We start from the raw sequence: 23,418 nt of genomic DNA, 5'->3' as shown, positions 1-23,418 counted from the left end.
CTGTTCGCTACCTTTTTTAATTTGTATTTTTATTTTTTTCAAAATATACAAATGATACAGTCACAAATCGACAGTGCAAAAACACCAATTTACATTACAAATAACCTAAAAGTAAATTAGCAGACAAAATAATAAAATAGCACATAGCATAGTATGAATTTAAGTTTCTTAAATCTGCTTGCCTCCACGCTAAACTTTTTTAAAAATGTGATCATACCATTCAAAAAGGCTATGGCAGGAACATTTCCATGTTTTTGTGTCAGTGTTGTGACAGACTGATAGAACTGCTAATACTGGAGATAAAAAAAATGACTGATATGCATTACTGTATTTGTCAAGCATAATTATTACTGCAATTTCTAGGTTTTAGTTTGTTTTTTTTTTTCCAAAAATTCTAACTGTTATGCAGAAAAGTAGAGACTTAACTACAGAAATAACATATCAGTCCCAGAAAATACTCACAAACACTTGATGTTTAACCATTTTCATTGATTAAATGTCAGACATTGTCAGTACATCCACTGTTTCACCTTACAACCTTGTTTTTGTGTGTTTGTTTGTTTGTTTTCATCTGTAGTTACTCAGATGGAGATCTGACTCTGATCTACCCAGAGGGCAACAGATGCTCCACCGGCTTCCAGAGAATGACCATCATCAACTTTGAGTGCAACAAGAATGCGAGTAAGACAGAGATATTAAAGATGTTTACTTGTTTTGTTCTTTTTTCAATAATTTCCCTGTGTTTTATATTTAACTTGAACATTTTCTTGACTTTGGCACCATGTGATGTTCGTATGACTTAGTCAGCAAGACAACAGGCTGCTACCATGAAATTTTGTTCCTACTAATTTTGAATATACAATTTAGAACATGTATGTCAATGTGTCAGTGATGTTGAGATTCATCATAAGTGCATGATTAATTTGAAATATTTGATTTTATATTTCCAAATTTGAGGTAACTGAGTCAAAGGAACACTTCATTTACTATTTAAAATACGGAAAATAATGTGACTTCTGTTGTATTTTACCCCTTGAATATATAACATTGTTTTTTTCACCGTTTCCTCGAATCTCTACCCCAACTTCACACATTTTTTAATTCAAATACCCAAGGGGTGACTGAATGATTTGTGCATTTTCACTTTTCCACATGATTCAATTTAAATTAAAAAAAAAAATCTGGCAGCTTGAATCAAGTCTCAGCTCATTTTTAATTCACAGTTTGCCTCATTTTTCTGCAGCCAACGGTGGGCGAGGAACTCCAGTTTTCACAGGGGAGACGGACTGCACTTATTACTTTGACTGGGAGACGGCCTTCGCCTGCGTCAAGGAGAAGGAGGATCTACTGTGCCAAGTTCGAGATGGCCACAAACACTACAACCTTTCACCCCTCACCAGATACCCTGGTGAGTTTTAAAGTCAAAAATTGTCTCTAAAATAGCAATTGATTGTGTTACCATATTCACTCAATGCAGTTTGTTTCCCATGCTGTCTGTTATGACTAAACATTTGTTGCTGAAACTCTCCTGTGTGCAGCTTCAGGGTCAGACGTCAGTGAGAACTGGGAGGTGGTGGACGCTAAATCTACAAAGCAGGACTGGCGTTTCTACTTGAACGTCTGTCACAAAGTCATCCAGACAGGAGGTGCTGCTGGCTGCCCTTTGAATGCCTCCATCTGTGCCGTGGGTAAGAGTCTCAAACAAAGATGGAAGATTTCTAAATACTATTTCAGGTTTTACACCCCCCCCCCAAAAAAAAAGAAGAAGTGATGGTGATTTAAGTGTTGGGTAAATGTGTAGGGAGGTCGAGGAGAAGCCTATCGGCCCTGATTCTTCATCATTTACTCATAATTCATGGTTCTCAGCAATTAAAACCCCATTAAAGAGCCATGCTTTCGCAATGGATGACTGTTGTATTTATTTACTGCAATGAAGAGGACCAGTGTGGTGTATTGATTGTGTCTGTGCTTCAGATAAAGAACATGGGGCCATCAGTCTGGGCAGCTTCCTCTCATCTCCCCAGAAGACTAAAATAGGAAATGACATCAGACTGGTGTATACTGATGGAAGTTTTTGCATGAATAAAAAGACGAGGATCCAAACTATCCTGACCCTCAAGTGCAAAACGGGTATGTTGAGCAGAGATAAGTAGTCATTAATTATATTTCATTGTAACATTTTATTTCAATATTCTTTGTCTTTCTCTCTGATTTCTGTTTGGTTGAGATGTCGTTGTCTCCTCCCACACATTTCTTTTTCTTGCTTTCTTTGCAGGAGATCTGGAGAGCGCTCCCATCCTTCGTAGCCTTTCGTCTGATGGATGTGTCTACGAATTGGAGTGGTACACTGCCGCCGCCTGTGTCCTCTCAAAGACACAGGGAGACAACTGCAAGGTGGAGGACCCTCAGGCTGGTACGTCACACATATACACAAGTTTGATCAAAGTGGTTTCTGACTAATGCATACTTTTACTTGAGCAAGAGAGCAGAAGGATTATAATGGGATGTTTATCATTGTGTACCAAATATATTGAATTTACAGTTATACAAAACAGAGAAAAGCAGCAAATACTCACATTTGTGAAGCTGGTAACACTGTATGTTTGGTTGGAAAATTACCATTTATTATTATTATTATTATTATTGTTATTTTACTTATTTTGAGTCATGTCCTTACTTTTTTGTTTGTTTTTTTAATTTTTTTTCTTTTATTTTTTTACTTTTCTTTTCTCTAATTTTCAGGTAATTTTCTTGTACTTTTGTACATTGTCATTAAATTGCTTATTGCCTTATTATTATTATTGCCTTTTACCTATGTTTTTGAAAGACATCAAACAAATTTTCTCAGGTCTCAAAGTGTTAAAGGAAACTCAACTGTTCAACTGCTCAAATTTATAATTCCTCTTTTGGACTAAAAAAAAAGGAACTAAAAGTTTTTAGTTCAAAAGAACTTGTTGGGAGGACGTTTCACCTCTCAACTCTACCACCTAGTGGGGAATCACAGGCTTTTTAACCTCTGCAGGTCACACCATCATGTCACGTGAGACTTATTACATGTGAATCATCAAAAAGGCTTCTTATTCTGCCATCTAGTGTTCAGTACATGATCTGTCCTGATATGTTTATAGTTCAGTACTATTTGGCGGAGCCATCGTCCGATCAGACTTAATGCTGATGAGAGCTGAACCAGCTCTATCCTCCTCTCTAACTGGCCCCTGTTGCTCCACAGGGTTCTCTTTCGACTTGTCGCCTCTCTCCAAACCCAATGGTGGCTACTACAACCTCACTAGCGGCAACTATGACTACTTTATCAACGTCTGCGGCCCTGTCACTGCTGGGAACTGTCCTGAAAAGGCTGGAGCATGCCAGGTCGAAAAGAGGTAAGAAAGAGCAGCAAGCAGGAGCACTCTCAAACATCTCTACAATAATCCCAACTAAACAAATTAAAAGTGTCAACACTAAGCAACAGATTTGATCCAAAAGTCTTCATAATATGCTTGAAAATGCTGTTGGGTTTTTGTTTTTTTTTTTTGTTTTTTACACAATTACTCAAATTGTAAGACAGAAATCTATTTATTTAAAGGGGATCACGTACAGTTTAAAACACAAGTGTTACCATTTGATGCTCTGTACCAGATTATACCACAGAGCTAATTCACATCTGCAGTCCCTCGGCAGGGCACAACAAAAAAAACAAAAACAGTATGAGACAGAAAATGCAACATAAAACTACACAATAAAGCACAAAACACACAACAAAACACTACACACAATAGTGCATTACAAGTTAATGTTTGTCAATTTAGTAATGTTGTCCAGATTTCAAGGTCAGTGAGTACATGGCTGAGCAGCTTTTACGTCTTTTCAAGGTGGTTTTGAAAGAGCTGCATCTCCTCGCATTGTCAGGCATCTGTATTGTGCTCTGTCTTATGAAAATCTGAGACCAAGAGCAAATGAGAGAAAAAAAATAAATATTTAAGTAATTTCAAGTTTGAATCTCTTCAATATTAAAGAAAGGTCAAAAAGTTGGAATCATGAGCATGACCTTGCATCTAATGTGTGTGCTGTGAAATAAGTAATGTGAAATATGAAGGAAATTAATGATATGATTTTCCGTCTGCCGCTTCAGCGCTTGGAGTCTTGGGGAAGCAAACTCCCGTCTGTCGTACTATGACGGTTTGATCCAACTGACCTACGTTAACGGCTCCCAGTACCACAACAAACAACACACTCTCAGATCCACACTCATCTCCTTCCTCTGTGACCCAGAAGCTGGAGCTGGGTACCCCGAATTCCAGGTAAACGATGTCTCTGCATGTTGCTGACGTGCTTTATTTGCTTTCCTTTTTGCAAAACGTGTCTAGAATTTTGGACATTTTCTTTTTGGTCTTTGATCTGTTTAAGGCATATTTTGTCCCTCACCAGAATAACCTGTAATTTTAATATCATCTTAATTTTCTGAATCCAGACTGAGGACAATTACACGTATAACTTCCGCTGGTATACATCCTACGCTTGTCCTGAAAGGCCTCATGAGTGTTTGGTGACAGACCCCAACACTCTTGAGCAGTACGACTTGTCCAGGTAATACATGGATACATATTGTGTCAATTCACCAGGAAACTAAGACGTTTTTTAAAACATCATAACACACACAGATATTTCCAAACTGTCCAGATATTCATAATTGACCAGTCCTAAGTACCACCCCCCTTAGTTACTGTTGCTAAGTCGGACAAGCTTCACACAAAGAAACATGGCTATGTCAGTTCCGTTTGGCCGGGTGCCACAGTGTTTTTAAATACACTTTCAAGATCAAGATAAACTTTATTATCCCCTGAAGGAAATTTGTCTTGGGCTACAGGTACTACACAAAGTTTCAATCACAGCTACACTATAGAGACAATCAATCTTGAGGTGAGACACACAGAAAAACAAAATAAAGTATGTATCGATTACACTAATTAGATGTAACCCACAGATGAGGAAGGAAAGTTACATGGCCCTCATGTATTGCACCTGCCCTACAATGTTGCACCAGCCTCTGCGATCACAATCTTTTTGCACAATATAATATTGTGCCAAGAAAAAAGAGCAATGTAATTGCACAAGAATAGAATAGAGAAGAAAGATTGATGATGATGACAAAAAGTATGAAATAAAAATGATGGTTATGTCTTGGACAGCAATAAAAATGAGATAAAGTAACACCTATTACACAATGATAAAATAATCATAATACAAGCAATATAAGTTAAAAGAGCCATAGTTATTACCCTGGGATAGAATAATAGCAAGTAACAACACGATAAAAGCAAGAACTACAGTGTGTGAATGAAGGATATATTATAGGATATATATTTATGATGTTGTCTTTTATAAACAAGGCAAAACAAAAAAGTAGAGTAAAGTAGAGACAGAGGATGTTGGGGTATGTGTTCCTTGTAGGGGACTCAGAAAGGGTTGATTCAAGAGAAAAAGTACAAACAAGACGACAGATTGAGTCCAGCATGGGCAGTTATTATAACTAACTTCCTCTCCTGTTTGTATTCCTCTGCCTCCAGTTTGTCCCGCTCTAGCAGCAACTGGCAGACCATGGATCTGTCTGACCCCACGAACCTAAAGAAGTACTACATCAACATATGTCGGCCTATCAACGCTGTATCAGGCTGCGACCGCAAAGCGTCCGTCTGCCAGATGAAGTACATATCCGAGCAGGTCTGTAACAGTTAGAACCACTGTGGAAAAACCCCATTTTAACTAAAAAGCTAAGAGTTGTTTTTTTTTTATACATAAAAAAAAATCTTCTTTCGTGCACTTTTTATAATCATTTAATATATCATGGGACAAAAGCTGTCAACAATTTCACAAAAGTTTTACATTCAAGTTGCCTCACTTTATAACCAGCATACAAAACTAAATAGTCTGGTATGAAGTGCAGAAAACATTGACCCCTTATTAAATGTTTGTCCACCTCTTGAACATTCACTTGATTACGCTGTCAACAATCAACAACCTTTCACTAGTGAATGTTTTGTCTTTTAAATGAGGTTCAGGAGCTCTTTCTTCCCCTCTGTCGCAGGGCTCTCCGAAGGAGGTTGTGTCAGTCCCTAACATGGGTATTTCCAAGCGGGGGCCGATCATCGAGGGGCGGGACAGGCTGCTGCTGGAGTTCACAGACGGCTCTGAGTGCATCTCAGACGGCCAGAAGCTCACATACACGACACGCATCCACCTGGTCTGCTCCAGAGGAACTCAGGTGAGTCGGTGTGGTTTATACAGTGAAGCGCGGCTTGCTGATGCATATCATGTTTCTGAGATGTGACTCTGTTTGTGCTCTGCACTGTGCAGACGATGCCCCTGCAATTCCTGCTGTACCAGAACTGTACTGCCAACTTCGAGTGGTACACCAGGGCAGCCTGCGCCATCAAAACCACAGAGACCAACGTGAGTTCAGCTGTATTACAGCGTCATCTCGTCCAGTGTTCATAAGATGAATAAGTGTAAACATGTGACGTGAAATTGATGTAAATGAGATATAACAAAATTTGGAAAGATTAAAACATGTGAAACCCATTTTTTGTGTCTCAGAGCTGCGCTGTGGTGGACCCCATCACTGGCTTTGAGTTCAACCTTCAGCTTCTGGCCTCTAAGACTGGATACAAGACAAGTGGGAATGGCAAGGACTTCTTGGTAAGACAGACGCAGTGATAGCAGTCTACCAACAGTTTTCAAAAACACATATATAAATGTGTTTTAAACAGCTTGGATATCGTTTGTGTTGACATGCTTACACCAGTGCGGAACTTAATATAATTTTGTGCGTGCGTGCGTGCATTAAGGAGGTTTGCGCTGAAAGAAAAAGCAGTTCAACACACCAACAATGCTAATTAATAGCAGGGGGTGCAAAAATGATATACATAAAAACAACGATATACACCTGCGGCTAACAATTATTGTGATTAGAGACTAATCTTCAAATTATTAATTATTAAGTTGATAAAATGTGTAAAAGTAGTCAGTAATTCTCATCCCAGTTTGCAGAGTCCAAGTAGATTGTTTTGTATATTATATTTACTATAATGTGAGACAAAGCAAGGTAGCAAATATTACATTTTTTGAGACATATTGCAGTTTTCTTTGATAAGTGACGTAAACAATTGATCAATATCAGATTCATTTTCTTTCAAGCAACAAACAGTTGAGTTGACAAATTGACAGCCCTAAAATAATAACTTAAAATTAACTGGAAAAAGTTATGAGACTGTTCGAAGATTTGATTTAACTCAGTGGCCATTTTTGAAAGTTTTTTGTGACTTAAGGCAAATTAAGTCGTGTCCTTTTCTTGTGTTAAGTGTGATCCTCTTTTTATATATAGTTTGTTTAATCATGATTGTTAGGCCTCTGTGCCGGAAACAGCGGTCCGTCTGTCTGTTCCTAGATCCATCCCATTCTCGTGAACACGATATTTCAGGACTGCCTGGAAGGACTTTCTTCATTTTTGGCACAAATGTTCACTTCAACTCAACAATGAACAATGAAAAATTTGGTAGTCAAAGGTCACCGTGACCTCACCAAACTCATTTTTAGCCATAGAACGAGGATTTTTACCCTAATGACAAAATTACACACAAATAGTTTGCCCTTGAAAATCAGTAAATATGTTTACCAAAAAAAAAAGGATAAAATGATTGATGATCAGAGTTTAACTTCACTGTTACATCATAGTGTTTTCAGGCCATTTTCAATGTCATAACTCAGAAACAAACTATTGTGTAGATCGTCTGTGCTGCTGGGGAGAAGATGTGTGTGAAGTATACATGCTTAGCCAAAAAATACACAACGCTTTTTACTAAATTCCTTGAAAGTCTTCACTACAAATATTATTTGAGTCTTGACAGACATGGAAGTAAAGTGCAACTTGACATACAATTGCACGCCAGTAATTCTAGCTGAGACTTGTGTTTATTAAATATAAGGACAGCATCCCCTTAAAAATTAAAACAAATGTATAAAGCCTTTTTCTTACCACCCGGTAGGTGAATATCTGCTCAGAAGTGACAGAATGCGGGTCCGGCATGGCTGGCTGTGAGCTGGAAGACAGGCATCCCATCAGCCCTGTGGGGGTGGAGAAGACCCTGCAGTACTCCACCGATGGCCTGCTCAGCCTGACATATAAAGGAATCCTGGACGAGCCCACAGGTATTATTATTTACACTGACTGAGAGTGTCATGTTCTTCCATTGACGGGTTGGCTCTGCTCTCATCAGCAGTGGTGCATTTACAGCTCTGTAACATTTTCTGCACTTTTCCTTTAAATTTTCCCTCTTCATCAGCAACTCGGGACACCTTCACCATTAATTTTGTGTGTGATCCAAACTCTCATCCCGGTTCATTGAAACTGCTGCAAGAGGACTTAAGTTCTTTATCCAGCCACACGGTCCACAACGTCCTCTTTGAGTTCTCCACTGCGCTGGCCTGCATCCCTGCTCCGGTCGACTGCCAGATTATTGGTACGGACACACACACACACAAGTACTCAAGAACCCTCGAACACCGCTCCTTTTGCTTGTCTGTGTAAATACACTTTCTGTTACCTCTAGATTCCTATGGTAACGAGTATGACCTGAGGCACCTGATCCGTGACAGCCCGTGGACCGCCATACATACAGATGCGGTCAAATCGCGCAACTTTTACATCAGCGTCTGCAAGCCCCTCCCCACTCTGAGTGACTGTCCAGGTTGGTATGATTTTCCATGTCTCCCAGTCCACCCGCACATACACACATTTAGTCAGATTGCTATGATAATCAAAGGGAAATAATAGAATATGTTATCCTGGAATTAAATGATTGCTCTTCCCTCTAGTGGGTCCTTTGGGTGCTTGTGGTGTGATTGATGGCAAGAGTTACAACCTGGGATACGTCCAGTCCAGCCCGCAGGCGGCGGAGGACGGCTCCATCAGCATTGTTTACCAGAACGGAGACCGGTGTGGCTCAACATCCCGCTACTCAACACGCATCATCTTCCAGTGTGATGACAAACCGGTGAGTATTAGAGCTCCAACTGTGATCATTCACTCCCAATGTTATCAACCATGAACTGTTTCTGTAGGAGGATACATTTAGGTTGTTACCATAAACCTAATCTGTGATCATACCATCACAAGATGATTGACAGGTTGTAATGACGGTACCATCAATGTCTACACAGACATTGTGTAGTGAACGCAGCTTATTGGTGTCAAAGCAGCTTCAGACCTCCACACAAGATGTGTTCAGGCTCAGTATTAGTGTGAAGGCCTTTGACAGATCCACTACTTCCGTTATTAAATTTCACAATAAAAGCCCTTGACTTGTACACTATATCATTATTTAATAGAGGGAACTTAAATTCATGTACACTTCCAGCTGCTGTTTAATGGGTTAGACACAGAGCTCAAGTAACTTTTATTATTTAAAAGCTTAAAGCAGCTGAGTTTATAAAACTTATCTCAAGCAAGCAGGCAGACGCTCCTCTGGGACAATGGGATCCCGGTAGTAGTAGTAAATTCACATCACTGCTGGTGAATATATTTACATCAAATGCTTTTATTGAACAGGTGTTGTAATTGACATAAATTCTCAATGCTGCCAGTATGAATAGTTCTGATGTGAAATATTGAGAGTTGATTATTTTGCATCTTTGTATCGTTTAATTATCTCGTGTGCAACGGCCTGAGGTCATTTGCATTTGACACTGGAGTTCAATGTAGCTGTGTAAAAAGAGAAAGTGAAACCAGGATGAACTTTGGTGCAGAAACTTGTAATTCATGGCACAAAGGATGATTGTTTTGTGACACAAACACGCCAGTACATTACATACACTTTGAAGATGATGATTCACTTTCTTTAAAACCACATTTCTATCACCTTTTAATAGTAAAGTTGTGTAATTAAATACCAGTTGCCTGTCCTCATGACTGTAGCAGATAATAGTGGCACTTTCTACTCTGAATTATTACCATTAAAATCCTCTAAACACAACCAGACATGTTCCAGCAGGAATATGATCTGAAAGTGTGGAGAAACTAACGATGTTGGCAAACAAGTTTACATGTTTCCCTGACGTCAGCACGTAGCCTTATGTAGCAGTGTAAGTTAAATAATGTATACACTTGCAGTGGCGTGCCTGGAGCAGATGACCATGTAAAGAAATTTGTCTCTAGCTGATGCTATCAAAGTAAAAATCTCTGGAAACAGAGTATTCAGAAAATTACCTTGTTATTTAAAATTTTGGGCACATGAACATCCCACACTATAACATTATATGTATGATAGAAAAAAAGTAAAAGCGTAATATATCCCCCATTAAACATCAGTCCTAAGTGTAATATGCAGTTATTCTGAGTTATGTTTTCTCTTAAGTTTATTGTTTGCATATTCCATTAGGCCAGAAATGACAACCTGAACAATGCTCAGAAGACATGCAACAAACCAGATAAAGTGACGCTTACATTGTTTTTCGTATATGTGTGTGTCTGTTTTTTTAGGGTGACCCCATGTTTGACGGTGAACATGGCTGTGAATATGTCTTTATCTGGAGGACATCTGAAGCCTGCCCCATCAGGAAGTCTCAAGGTAAAAAAGTGTGTGTATGAGACAAAGTCACAAGGATTGTGGAAGCCAATATTATAAGATTAAAACTGCTGTTTTTGGATAATTTGTGCTGATAACAAACACAGAAATATTTGAAATGTTTGGAATTTGAACAAAATACTGAAATCATCAAGATCAAACAACAGTGGTGGTGATTTCATTATATAATCCACAATATCAGAGGCCATGATGAAGTTTTAATAAACGAACAGCACTGACCATCAATAGTGATTAAACCGTGATGCACGAGAGACAATTATTTGTACCTTGTTGGTCATCGTCCACACTTGTCTAACCAGGTGATGACTGCCGAGTTCGTGACCCCAAGACTGGCTACGAGTTCAACCTGAGCTCCCTGAAGGGTCGTGATTACCCTGTCAGGAATGATAAGTACATCTACCACCTATCGGTCTGTGGGGGGCTCCAGAGAGGCGTCTGCACCCACAAAGACACAGGAAATGAATCTGTCTCCTCCTGCCAGGTGGATGGGGAGACCCACAAGATTGCAGGTATGGAAATAACAATCAAAACTAGCTCGAATAGTGTCATATTTGATGTAGTATTGTATGTATACATTTGTGTTATTATTATTTTGCAGGAATGGAAAGCCAGGTTCTGACTTATGTGGGAGACCAGCTCATTCTGAATTACACTAATGGAGAGGACTGTCACAAGATATACAAACGATCCACCGAGATTTACTTCTTCTGCCACCCTGACAGGCATCCTGTGAGTTTTATCAATACACACACACACACACACACACACACACAGAAAACCATCAGATCATACAGATCTCACTAGGTTGTGAAAAATGACCATGCTTAAAATTCTGCAAATGTTGATTGGTGACTTAGAGCTTGGAAAAAAACAGCTTATGGGGAAATATACAAAAAAGACATTATTTGTAGGATACAGGGCTGCACAGTATGCAAAAAAAGTAAAAACATCCAGTTCATTTTCACTGAAAACAATGTAAAAAATGATAATGGTGCTTTTTTTTGTTGGGATCTGTACAGAACAAGCATGCTCCCTTACATGTGGAATAGGATTTGTCAGCCTGAGGCCATGTTGTTTTTCCATGGCAAATAAATAAGACTAACTCTGGAACATTATTTGGCTTGACAGGAGGATGTTGGCCCGCAGTTTTTAAAAAATAACGCATTGTGTAGGGACCTTAATCGCATCACAATTAACGCGTTACTGCTGACAGCCCTACTAACCAGTAAAAAACTTGTGAACCAGATGACTTCAAGAAAGTTGGAAGTTTTTTTTCTTTTCTTCTTTTTTTTGTCAGCATCAATATCCGTCTTTTTATCTTATTCTGATTTTGACAGCAAACACTTTCCCCCAAAATGTCACAGCGTACATTTCTTTCTGTAAATCACATGCCAGCTCTTTTATGATTGAAACTAATTGTGTGTTCTGTTGATTCACCCATTAAGGGAACACCAGAGTTCATCAAGGAGACTCCAGACTGTACCTACATGTTCAACTGGCCCACCGCTCTGGCCTGCATTCCAGTCAAAACCACCAGCTGCTCTTACAAGTAATAATCTCTTTCTCAGTTTCTCTTCCTCTCCCACCTTTTTCATGCACACTTCTCATGCAGGTGTTTCTTATTCCCTTCAACTCATTTCCTTAAAGCATACTTTTACATTAGTAGACAGCTGTCTACCATCCCTCCACACACTCGGAGCAGGGAGGAGGAGATACAGTTGGATTTATGAGAATATTGTTGGCACCAGTTACAAACAACCTCAGCAGTGAACAACATGTAAACGTGCTGAAGGATTCAGTTTTACCCAAATTTTTCTCAGTGAACTTTACTGGAACTGATATAATGACAGGTTAGCTCTGGTGCATTTTCTGGGGAGTGAGTAGTGCTCGTTTCAAAAATCGTTTATTATATGCTAGATTGCTTGCCAGCAAGCGGTCATATTGTAACTAAGGAGGCAATTTTTCTCTCTGTTCTTGGATTAATTCACATTTAACACGACAGTTTGTAATTTTGTTAAATGACAACTCAACTCATCATATTTGCTCTTGGTGTTCTTCACCACTGTTACATAAGTGCAGTGCAATGGATCTAATTTATGCAGATGTGCATTTCATAAAGTAGCCGATAAGTATTGAAAGAAACTTAAAGTGTTACAGCGTGGCAGTAGATGAAAGAATGAGGATTTAAATGTGTGCACAGCCTACTCCCAAACAGAGACAAAGAACAAATTGCACTGACTGTTTCCCCTCTGAAAATGTTTTGTGTCCTCAGTGATGGTCAGGGCCACTCGTACGACCTCTCCCCTCTGGCTATGGACACTGGAAACTGGGAGGTGGAGACCTCGACTGAGGACACAAAGAACCGATTTTACATCAACGTCTGCAGATCACTGGTGCAGCAGGGAGGTCAGTTTGCATGCTTGTCAACTTTTGCTCTATATTTGGTTAAGTATACAGTGATACTGTAATGTCCAGCTTTGGTTGGTTTATCTGAATTCAAGTTGAAAGACAGCATTGTGGAACTAAATTAAATCTGAACCTGTCATCCATCTTTATTTCCTTGCCATAAATTCAGTGAAAGTTGACTCTGTCTTGGCCCCTTACAGGTTCATGGAAGTGTCCCTCCAGTGCAGCGTCCTGTTTGAAGGTTGGAGAGGACTATGTGAGTCTGGGTCAGGTGGAGTCTGGTCCTACATGGGACAGAAATGTGCTGAAGCTGCAGTACACCAGCGGCCAGCTGTGTCCTGATAGAATCCGCAACAAGAGTAGCATCATTCGCTTCAAGTGTGACAAAGACAAAGTGGTAAGACATGCACTTTATAAAAGATACAGTAAATATGCTTCAGTTGGACCGATGTATACATCACACTGTCTAAAGAGTTGTTTAACAGTTAACCTCTTGACAAGTTTTGCTGGTGCAGGACTCAGGCCATGTCTACACCTATACAGATACTTTTGAAAATGGACATTTGCCTCGACGTTTTAACCTCTTGTCCACATGCAAACAGAGTTTTAGGACACTAAAACACCTTCCAAGGTGCAGATATTTTAAACTCTACTTTGTATCTTTGTGAACATGTAAAACAAAGCAGAAACAATGACATCATCTCATCAATTCACACATTGTTGTGAATCGTGCCCATTATTGTTGTTGTGTGACATGTGTGTATATGTATATATATCTATGTGTGTGTGTGTGTGTGTATGTATGTATAGATAGTTAGATATATGCGTTGCCACATGGCAGAATGATAAAATGCTTTGAATACAGTGTACAAAGCAGTAACAGGATTGGTACCCTAGTGAATTGCATCTTAGCAGTACCCAGGAGGTGAACTGGCATGTCCTCAGGTGCCAGTCCACCATTGGTCAGTGTGGAGCCTCTAAAAAGTGTCTCTCTTGTTCCAAAGCCAAATCTCCTCGCACTGAGCTACTGTCCTTGTTGTGTAGATGGGGAAATTATTTCTTTTCAACAATGTCCGTTTACGTGTAGACCAGTAATATATGAACCTAAAACTGAGCAGATACAACTTTATTTTTGTTAAAAACACCAGGGCAATACAGACAAATGATCAACGTGTGTGTTCCTATCTCCCATCCAGGACTCCCGGCCTACTCTGATCTCTGCCATTGAGGACTGTGTGTACACCTTCCTCTGGTTAACAGCTGCCGCCTGCCCTCTGAACAGCACCCAACACGACAACTGCAGGGTCACCAACCCCGCTACAGGTCAGACATTTTAAAAAAAAAAACAGAAGTTTTGTACACTCTTTATGCAGTATAGACATACCTGTCATTTGTCTGTCTTTCATTTTCATTTTATAGTCTGGTGACGATAGAAACTGGAAAAATGTATTTGTATTTTTATAAAATGCGACCTTCAGAAGTTTGTGAAAAGTATCTCCCCTCCACAGGTCATTTGTTTGATCTCAATGTTCTGACAAAGGAAGGAGGTTACACCGTGTACGACCCTCAGGACCACAGGAAGATGTTCCGCATGAACATCTGTGGAAACGTGAGCAACGTTGGATGCAGCCCCGACACTGGTACGTACATCCATCTGTCCAGTGACTGTGGCCTCAGGTCATCTTTTGGGTGTTTTATTATTTAGCCACTGATGCATAGAATCAAAACAACTCCTCCTTCATTCTGTGCTCAAACAGCAAGACAGGTGAAATTATGTTTGCATTAGTTTAACCTCATTAAAATAAGTTTCTGCTCGGTATGTTATGATATTTAGTAGAATGAATCAGCCTTAAATTTAAGTATTCCGCAGTTTCATGTTTTATAATGCGTCATGTTTCAGTTAGTCCTTTGAAACCTTGAGCGACATTCCTTGTTTTGTGCTGCTTTCGGATGAATTTCACAAGTATTTAAACCTTTGAACCCTGAGCAAATTGTTTTAATTTTTTTTTTTTAGTGCATGAAAAAAAGCAATGAGTAACTTGGTAAGGAACATTCTACAAATTGCAAGAAAAAAGTAGATTTAGAAAATTATTTCTGGGACAAAAAATAAAAAAAACTAGGAACAAATGTATCAGGAGAAACGAGTAATGCTAGAGAAAAACTATTATTATCATAATTAAGTATTTGAAATTACAGAAGTATTTTAATATTTTAAGGCCTTTTTCCAAGTCTTCTTTGCCTTTTTGTTGTTCTTTTTTTAAACTGTCTTTTTATTTATTTATTTTATTTTGGCCGTTTTTATTATTTATTTATTTATTTATTTTTTACTAATTTTCATTGTCATTTTCTTGTACTTGCACTACACTCAATAAAATGTGAGAAGTATCTTAACAGAGGCTTTGTTGCTGGGACACAATAGGCTTTCAAAGCCAGCTGACACTCAAAGGATCAAAGGTCACTTGCTTACGTTTTTAGCATCTTCAGCACACGCACACAAAAGCACTTAGTAGGCAATCAGATCAACCTTTAACGTCAGAGCCGACATGATGTTATTATATAAACTCCTCACTCTGTGGCTTCACAGACTAGTGAAAACAGTGTAGGTTAATAGATGGGGATGCACGTTTAAAATATGTAATTATATATTATTCTTTGAAACCCAGTTTTCCCATCTTGTTTGAACATAAAGAAGATATTTTTTACTGGTACATCTGAAAAAACTCTTAACAACAGATGTCTGCAGCTTTTACAGCTCAGTTTAAGAAGTTACCTTAAATCACCAGAGCTATGAAAAAATGCTTTTCTGTTGTTTATTTCATCTCGAGTGTAGAATTTAGGGGCATCTATTGGTAGAAATCAAAATTGTATTTTCATTCGTTTTAAGATTACCTGCAAATAAAAATTGTGTTTTCGTTAACGTAGAGTGAGCTGTATATATATACATGTATATACATATACATATACATACGGAGTGGGTCCTCTTCCATGGATGTTGCCATGTAGTTTCAACAGTAGCTTTTAAAGGAAAAACCAAACAAAGGCAATAGATAGTGCCATTTGCATTTTGGCAGTTTTGCATTGGCCACCATACTGTATTTCCTCTGAAAGCTTTGCAGATTCTCACAAACTGACATTTTTCTTGCAGCAAATCAGATTTTTTAAAAATAATAATTAATAATAATAATTATAATAATAATACTTAAAAGTTAACTAATTAAAGTTTATTTCACATAATAGGACAGTGTGCTGGGATTCTCTTTTCTTACCTATGGAATTTTTCCACCTATGCACCTGTCTACAATTTTTTGAAGGAGGTGCATGAGACTCAATATTCAAGTTTATAACAATAACAACATGTAAGGAGAGGGCTCCATTAAGAATCCATTCACTTCTCCTCTGGTTATTGTTTAGTCTTTCTAGGTCATTTGTGTAGTTCATGTAACACTCACATGCGTCACCGCTGTTTTGGACGTCATAAGAGATGTGAAATGCCAGCACTTCTCAAATGATTGACAGCTCCTCTACCAGAGCTGTAGTAGATTCTGCACAGTAAACTGGGAGGCACTGAAGGAGCACATGCCTCAGCCAAGGCTGCGTAACAGGTCTGAATTTGTAATTCGAACTATGAGAAAGTTTAGAAATGTTGAACCTACATCAAAACACACAGTGATAGATCAATGACTCTTTATTGTCTTTCCAGCCATGCAGTACATGAAAAAATGAAGTACTCAGATCGTTGTGATCGTGATCGTTAAATAAAAACATTATAATAGATAAAACACAGCATTGTTATAGTAGTAATTAGTTAAATAAATAAGTAAATAGATAAGTGAGCAGTGCAGTATGTAAACAGTAAAATCCTAAAATCTTGAAAACTGAGAAAAATGTATGGAAGTACCCTGAGGAATATAAAATATAGAGCAGAATATATAATTAAAATATTTACATCACAATAAAAATCCCAATTTAAAGTAGTCAGTAATATAGGATCAAAAAGGAAGTTAAAACAGACACTGTGGTGCAGTTCAGTGGTAGACAGTTATGGGATGGATATGCTTGGTGTTTTTAATTATAATTATTGACGTGATTGTAGTGGTTGATGAGGAAACATGAGGGATAGATGTTATTAAAATTAATCTAAAAAAAGTGATTAATTAAATATATTTACCTTTTCAATGAAAGATATGGGAATTAAATACAATGTTACTTTTAAAATAAAAGTATTACTCCTTAGTTCAAAATTTTTAGTTTTAGTTTGTAAGTATGAACGCAAGGGAGTTTATTTTTAAGATTTAAAAAAGAAAATCATTGAATCATTTAAGTTTTATCATTTGCAATTAGAACTTTCTGTGGATATTCAGAAAAGTTCAGTTTCAGTCAGTTTTTATAACATCCACCTCTCTTAAGAAATTGGCAGAAATGTTCAACATTAAAAAATGATCCATGATTCTAATTTTAATCTGAATTTAATCATTTTCTCACTGGCTCATGGCCGAAGCAGAAAACTGTGAGACATAATAACAGACATCCTAACAGACATCAAAAATGACCAAAAACAAAATCTCACCTGTATTTAATTATCTTTTCAGATGTTAGAAAGAAGAAGTACCCTTGTTGTAATGTGAAACTATTGTGATCTACCTCATAGGACTGTCATTTGAGTTGAGTTTAAATAGAGCTGTATTTGTGCACTGAAGTACTCTGAGCATTCTCAAACATCTATTTCCACATTGTGTTCTAGCTGTGTGTATCAAGGATGCCACGACTGCAGTGAGCGGCGGTCTACTGAGCAGGAAACTGTCATACAAGGATCACGTTCTGGAGCTGACGTATGAAGGAGGAAGTCCCTGCCTAGCAAACCCCGCCCTCAAATACAACACCATCATCAATTTCATCTGCAGGTATTTCTCCTCTCTCTGCACTTCACTAATACAACATTTACCGTGTTAAACGCTGCACTGACCCAAGATGACTTGTAGCAAGGGTGTCTGCATGTCCTTAAGAGGGCTTAAAAATGTCTTGAATTAAATTTGATAACGAATGAGCTTTAAAAGTCATAGAATATCTGTGAGGTCTTAATTACCACAAATATTTCATCTAATTTAATTTATTTCTTTTTGTCAAAATAAATCAAGCTCCTTTGTGTGAAAGTCTGCATTCCTGATGATAGAAATCTTTAACTTACCACTAAAACTACTTACTTTATACTTACCTCTTGGCAAAATTTAGATTGACCTAATTCAATCAAATTAACCTTAACTCTGTATAAAAATATGCACGAATACACATATACTACTTGACTTACATTTATATGCAGTGCTTGAATAAGAAAAATATGGTTTGCCTAAAAGCTTTGATCTTCAGTTTGGCTTTAGATTTAGTTTTCAGATACATTTCTGTCACATTCACGTGGAGAAAAAAAAAACACTCACTGTGAAAAGCTTGAATACAAACATCAAGCAGATTACATTTATTTTGGAAATAAGCTATTTTTTAAAATCTTGGTACCTCAAAGAACTCAGTGTGTATTGTGTGTTTGTGCAGGCCACCTATCATGGGCTCGGCCCCACCAGAGCCAGTTCTCATCGCCTCCAATGCTGAGACTTGCACATACTTCTTCTCTTTCCACACACCCCTGGTCTGCGAGGAACAAGTAAGTTTTTTTTTCTGTATTTAACTTCGTGCTAAGTCAAATATCGCAACTCTCAGTATGCCAACCGGCCTGATGAAGTACATTTTTGGAAACTTCTGGCTAGAGAGGGTCGTCCCATCTAATGCAGTGAAGAAATGACAAGAATGTGCCCTCACTGGTTCATTATATTATATTAAAAATGTTTAGCTCTGAATTCCATTAATCCTGTTCCCAGCATGTGTCACCACAGCCTCACAAATCAGATTCATCTTAACAGTCATACAGATTTTATTAGGCTTCTTTGTTGCGGTCATACTGGTTTCCTATGCCAGCAAATAATTATAGGATACTGTATAGAAGTGTAATTTTTATATTAACACATTTTTTTCATATAGTGAAGTAGAAAAACATGGAGCATTCCTTAACAAACTAACACTAAATTGGCTATTTGACAGAGCAAAATTAATATCAGTTGGGTATAGCCTGAAGGTGGATGACAGTCAGCTTCTCGAGGCTCCTCAAGGATAATAGAGTAATATGAGGAGACGGGAATGTGGAATTAAATTTTGTGGTGCTGTAGGAAGTGTGGGGTTGTGTCCGACTCTCTTGCCTCAGAGGATCAAAAGATGAAACTATTCAAAGGAAACCTTCTGCAGTCATGGTATATAGAATAAAAATGGTTGCGTTCCTCTGCTTTCTGAAGTCTGAAAACTATGACTGTGACTTTGCGGTGTCACGATTCTTCAAATCCGTAATTCCATTCAACTTTCAATTTTAAGGTGATGATTCAGATTAGTTTTTGATTTTAAAAAATATTGTTTCAATACTGAAGGTAAGGATGATGTTTTTTGTAGGCCAACATGGAAGTAAGTGTCTGCCTGGTTTCCTCAATAAAACACCTATGGGATTTTTCCAATGGATTTTGAAATATTGCAGAAAATGACCTTTGTGGGAAACAAATTTTTGATCATTACAAGTGCTATTGCTATTGCCAGAAGTAAAACATCAGGCTATAAACTGTAGCACCTTTAGTATCATTTGGCCACTTCTGTCTTTTTTAAGACACGTTAAGACTTCAAAATTTAGTAGTGACATATTTCATGTCATTGAACAATATATACATACAATCCACAGACCTTATTTCATACATCTAACGAAAAACACAGCAATCCTTTAAAGTTTGAGGTCCAGTATTTTCCTGATCAGGAATCTAACAAATAGGAGTTATTATAACGATAATAATTGTTATTAATATCATAACAGGAAAGTAAAGTGGAAATTAGGTTCATTTAGAAACATATGGATATTATTGTTACTTCTACAGATGATTATTGAATGAAATTTAAATATTATGAGAAAAGTTTTTGATTAATTATGTTAATCAGGACATTTTAAAAGAATCTTTAAAATAATTGATAACTTCATCGTTGGATATGTCGTGTAATCGAAAAATATATCGTTACATTAATCGAGAGAAAAGATTAATCATTAGGTGCAGCCGTAAATAACAGTAACTCATTTCATAAGTCAATTTCAAAAAACTTTTTTGCCTAAAATCAAAAAGAAGAGCCACTAGATGGCAGAAGCGTACTTTGCAACAACAGATGAGTTTCTTCATCTCCGAGAAGGCAGCTTCACTTTTTTAGGGCAGCAGTCAGACTGTCGTCTTTCTGTCAACGAAGCGTTTGTTGTTTACAGAACTCACAGGGAAGGCAGATTGTTGGTGTACCACTTACTTAGGTTAGGCGGGAGGATTTTCCAGTCCTTCTGTTTTTCCATCACCTCTGACTCAGGCAGTGACTGTGGTGTCTGGAAAAGTGCAGCTGCAGGATACCTGAAAGCTTTGATCCAGTCGATCCTACTTTTGAGTTCATTAATCTGAATCAAAAGCTCTTCTCAATTATATTCAATGTTACTCTGCAAGGATTTACCAATGACATTTATTGTTTTCCTTTTACATTCATTTTTTCAGGTTAAGTGTTCAGTCCAGAACGGCTCCTCTCTTATAGACCTGACTCCCCTGATTCATGTCAGCGGATACTACACAGCAACAGGTCAGTGAGCCACGGTTTCACATCTGAACCCTAAATACCGATATCAGATGCCTTATGACCTTTGCACACAGTGATGGAGCCTTAAATTCATTCACAGATTAACAAAGAACAAGCACAGTGCAATACAGGTCATGTCAATGAAGATTTTCAGTCATGTGCATCATTTATAAGGCACAACATTAATCCATATCTATTGTTTCCATATTTCTGTCTCTATCCTCCCTCCAGATGAGGCAGTGGACCAAAGTGATGACTCTCCAGACTTCTACATAAACATCTGTCAGCCTCTGAACCCCATCCCCGGGGTCACCTGCCCTCCCGGAGCTGCCGTCTGTATGGATCCTGATAATGGACCGCCTGTGGTAAGACACTCACAAAACACAGCCACACACATTCCCCTACAAATTATTTTCAGACAAGGTGGATATAGGACCCTGTATTTTCTGACTTTCCTCACTTTCATGGGGTTTGATTCATTTTAATAAAAACCAGAACACTGACTTTGGACTGATGTCACATAAAAAAAGGACTGGTGGCACCTTTTCATGCAGCAAATCTGCAACAGAACAAGAGATATTATTGTGAGTAGTTTGGGTTGACATCTTGATATAGTTCTAGCTATTATTTTTATAGGACACCACATTTTACCAGGTGTGCAAAATGCACTTTGGACTGTCCCTCCTGGTGCCATATAATACATTTAATGCCATGACAAACACAATCAATATGAAATGAATACATATTAAAGAAATACTTCACCCACACAATGAGCATTTGAATATATATATTACTCAACCTGTGTTATTTTGAATTTGTGAAGACAACTTTGTTTTTACTTTGCATGTTGCCAAGGTCAACAAAGAATAAAAATGGCAAATGTTTTTGATTTATTGTTGTTTAATAACAGTAAAACTACATCATAACATCTGTCTACAAACTCTCACACACCTCGTGCAATATAATCTAAGTCTCATTTATTCAGTCGTATGCACTTCACAAAGAATAGTCACTTTTTTGGATTCTTTGTTTTTATCACATGCCTCCACATTGAACAAAATGTTCTTCATGAATTCAAGTGAACATGGTCATTTTGCAGGTCAAGTATTCTTTAAAGTGCAAAGTGCTTCATCAAATAGATTTTTCAGACTTGGGCTGAAAAAATGCACTTTAATGATTTGTTGGCATGTGAAATTTGAATTTATTTTGTCTTGAAATAATTACACAACCAATATTGGATAAAAATAAAGATAAAAATGAAAAATTATAAAATGAGTTAGTGTCTCTTCTGTTTTTTGTGTGTATGATATTGATCTTTCATGTCTTGCCTCTTTTCCTGTCTCTGTCAATAATTTAGCCTCTGTCCTTTTCTCTCTTTAATTCTCCCTTGTTGTGTGTCTTGAAGGACATTGGGCGGACGACCAGTGGCCCCAAGATCAATAGTGCAACAGGTGAAGTGTCCATCACTTACGACAGCTCTACAAAGTGTGCGGCCGATCCGGCACAGAACTACACTTCAACCATCATCTTTACCTGCCAGAGAGGCCTGGAGCTGGTCAGTCAGCACTTTGATGTCCTTTATGATAAAAAACTCACACGAGCACTTCTACTCAGCCTCTCTTCTTTTCACCTTGTTTTATTTTTTTCTTACAAAGCACTGACCTCTTTTTATTTTTATCCAGGGCTCTCCGCAAATGCTGAGGCTTCAGGAATGTGTCTATTTGTTTGAGTGGGCGACTCCTATAGTGTGTTCAGATGCCACCCACATGAACGCCAGCAGTTGCAAGCTCACCGACACCCAGCTCCAGTTCACCTTTGACCTTTCAGCCCTTTCCGGTGAAGTCCAGGTGAGCTCCGTCAAACTCCGAGAGGTTCACCTGAATATTCCCTTCTTCTTGTTAAATCTAATATCCAGTGGTTTGTTTTACATTTCACCATATTTAGTATTTTGCAGTCAGGGTGCACAGACTCCAGATCATCGGTTGAAAATTATAGTAAACTTAAGTCTGCATGTTAGGTACCAGTTGGTTCCAGCACCTACCACATCAACGTCTGCAGCTCAGTGTCGGAACCGGACTGTAAGAAGAGCGCAGTTTGTCGGGTGTCTGGTTCTGGTCCAGACAAGTCAGCCTCATCATTTGGCATCAGCAAGGTCATGACGATGGACTTCAAACATGACGAGGAGGCCGTACTGATGCAATATGGTGGAGGAGATCCCTGTCCACCAGGTAGGTCTATACTCACCCAGTTCATGACCTCCTCAAAAGGCCTAGTTTCAGGCTTTTGACCTTTACTTTAAAGGGCAACTTTGGTATATTTCAACCTGAACATTATTTTCCCTTTTTTTGTGTCTTAGTGACTAATGGGAACAAAAATTCTTGAAACTGGTCTGTTATTAAATGAGGGGCTGCAGCCGGCAGTGACAAACTATGCTGCAGTGTAATTACTCAGTGCAATTATGTACAGTTAATCCACTAAATGTGCTTGGTTTTGCCACTGACAGGTTTCTCACAACGTATGGACAACATCCCCTACAGAAAAAGACATTTTGGTTAAGGAGCACGATCCTTTTTATTTAACAAGAAACAGCCCCGCAATGCCAACACTAAACTCACCAGACTCCTGTTAAATCAGCAATTTAACGCGTATGGAGCCAGCATATTTTCTCATCTAATTTGGTAAATTAAGAGTT

General features: G+C 38.2%; 1 protein-coding gene across 2 annotated transcripts in view; it reads left to right on the top strand.

Annotated features, from left to right (window-relative positions):
- igf2r (insulin-like growth factor 2 receptor) overlaps positions 1-23,418 on the top strand; it is a 54,646-nt gene that overhangs the window by 18,371 nt on the left and 12,857 nt on the right. For both annotated transcript variants that reach the window (XM_042503102.2, XM_042503101.2), the window contains exons 10-40: positions 578-681; positions 1,244-1,408; positions 1,539-1,688; positions 1,975-2,130; positions 2,276-2,413; positions 3,230-3,380; positions 4,130-4,298; positions 4,469-4,584; positions 5,565-5,718; positions 6,083-6,259; positions 6,352-6,447; positions 6,592-6,693; positions 8,040-8,202; positions 8,337-8,513; positions 8,604-8,741; positions 8,869-9,047; positions 10,532-10,619; positions 10,937-11,146; positions 11,236-11,366; positions 12,083-12,186; positions 12,910-13,043; positions 13,244-13,440; positions 14,240-14,366; positions 14,552-14,683; positions 17,785-17,944; positions 18,588-18,696; positions 20,648-20,729; positions 20,958-21,091; positions 22,132-22,281; positions 22,409-22,573; positions 22,744-22,954. In XM_042503102.2, the coding sequence (XP_042359036.2) occupies positions 578-681; positions 1,244-1,408; positions 1,539-1,688; positions 1,975-2,130; positions 2,276-2,413; positions 3,230-3,380; positions 4,130-4,298; positions 4,469-4,584; positions 5,565-5,718; positions 6,083-6,259; positions 6,352-6,447; positions 6,592-6,693; positions 8,040-8,202; positions 8,337-8,513; positions 8,604-8,741; positions 8,869-9,047; positions 10,532-10,619; positions 10,937-11,146; positions 11,236-11,366; positions 12,083-12,186; positions 12,910-13,043; positions 13,244-13,440; positions 14,240-14,366; positions 14,552-14,683; positions 17,785-17,944; positions 18,588-18,696; positions 20,648-20,729; positions 20,958-21,091; positions 22,132-22,281; positions 22,409-22,573; positions 22,744-22,954 (4,469 nt within the window). The remainder of the gene's footprint in view (positions 1-577; positions 682-1,243; positions 1,409-1,538; positions 1,689-1,974; positions 2,131-2,275; positions 2,414-3,229; positions 3,381-4,129; positions 4,299-4,468; positions 4,585-5,564; positions 5,719-6,082; positions 6,260-6,351; positions 6,448-6,591; positions 6,694-8,039; positions 8,203-8,336; positions 8,514-8,603; positions 8,742-8,868; positions 9,048-10,531; positions 10,620-10,936; positions 11,147-11,235; positions 11,367-12,082; positions 12,187-12,909; positions 13,044-13,243; positions 13,441-14,239; positions 14,367-14,551; positions 14,684-17,784; positions 17,945-18,587; positions 18,697-20,647; positions 20,730-20,957; positions 21,092-22,131; positions 22,282-22,408; positions 22,574-22,743; positions 22,955-23,418) is intronic.

The sequence above is a fragment of the Plectropomus leopardus genome, chromosome 16 (genome assembly GCF_026936395.1).
Source record: "Plectropomus leopardus strain MGB_pleo_1.0 chromosome 16, ASM2693639v1, whole genome shotgun sequence".
NCBI classification, from domain to species: domain Eukaryota; kingdom Metazoa; phylum Chordata; class Actinopteri; order Perciformes; family Serranidae; genus Plectropomus; species Plectropomus leopardus.
This window is presented reverse-complemented; position numbering and strand designations above follow the sequence as displayed.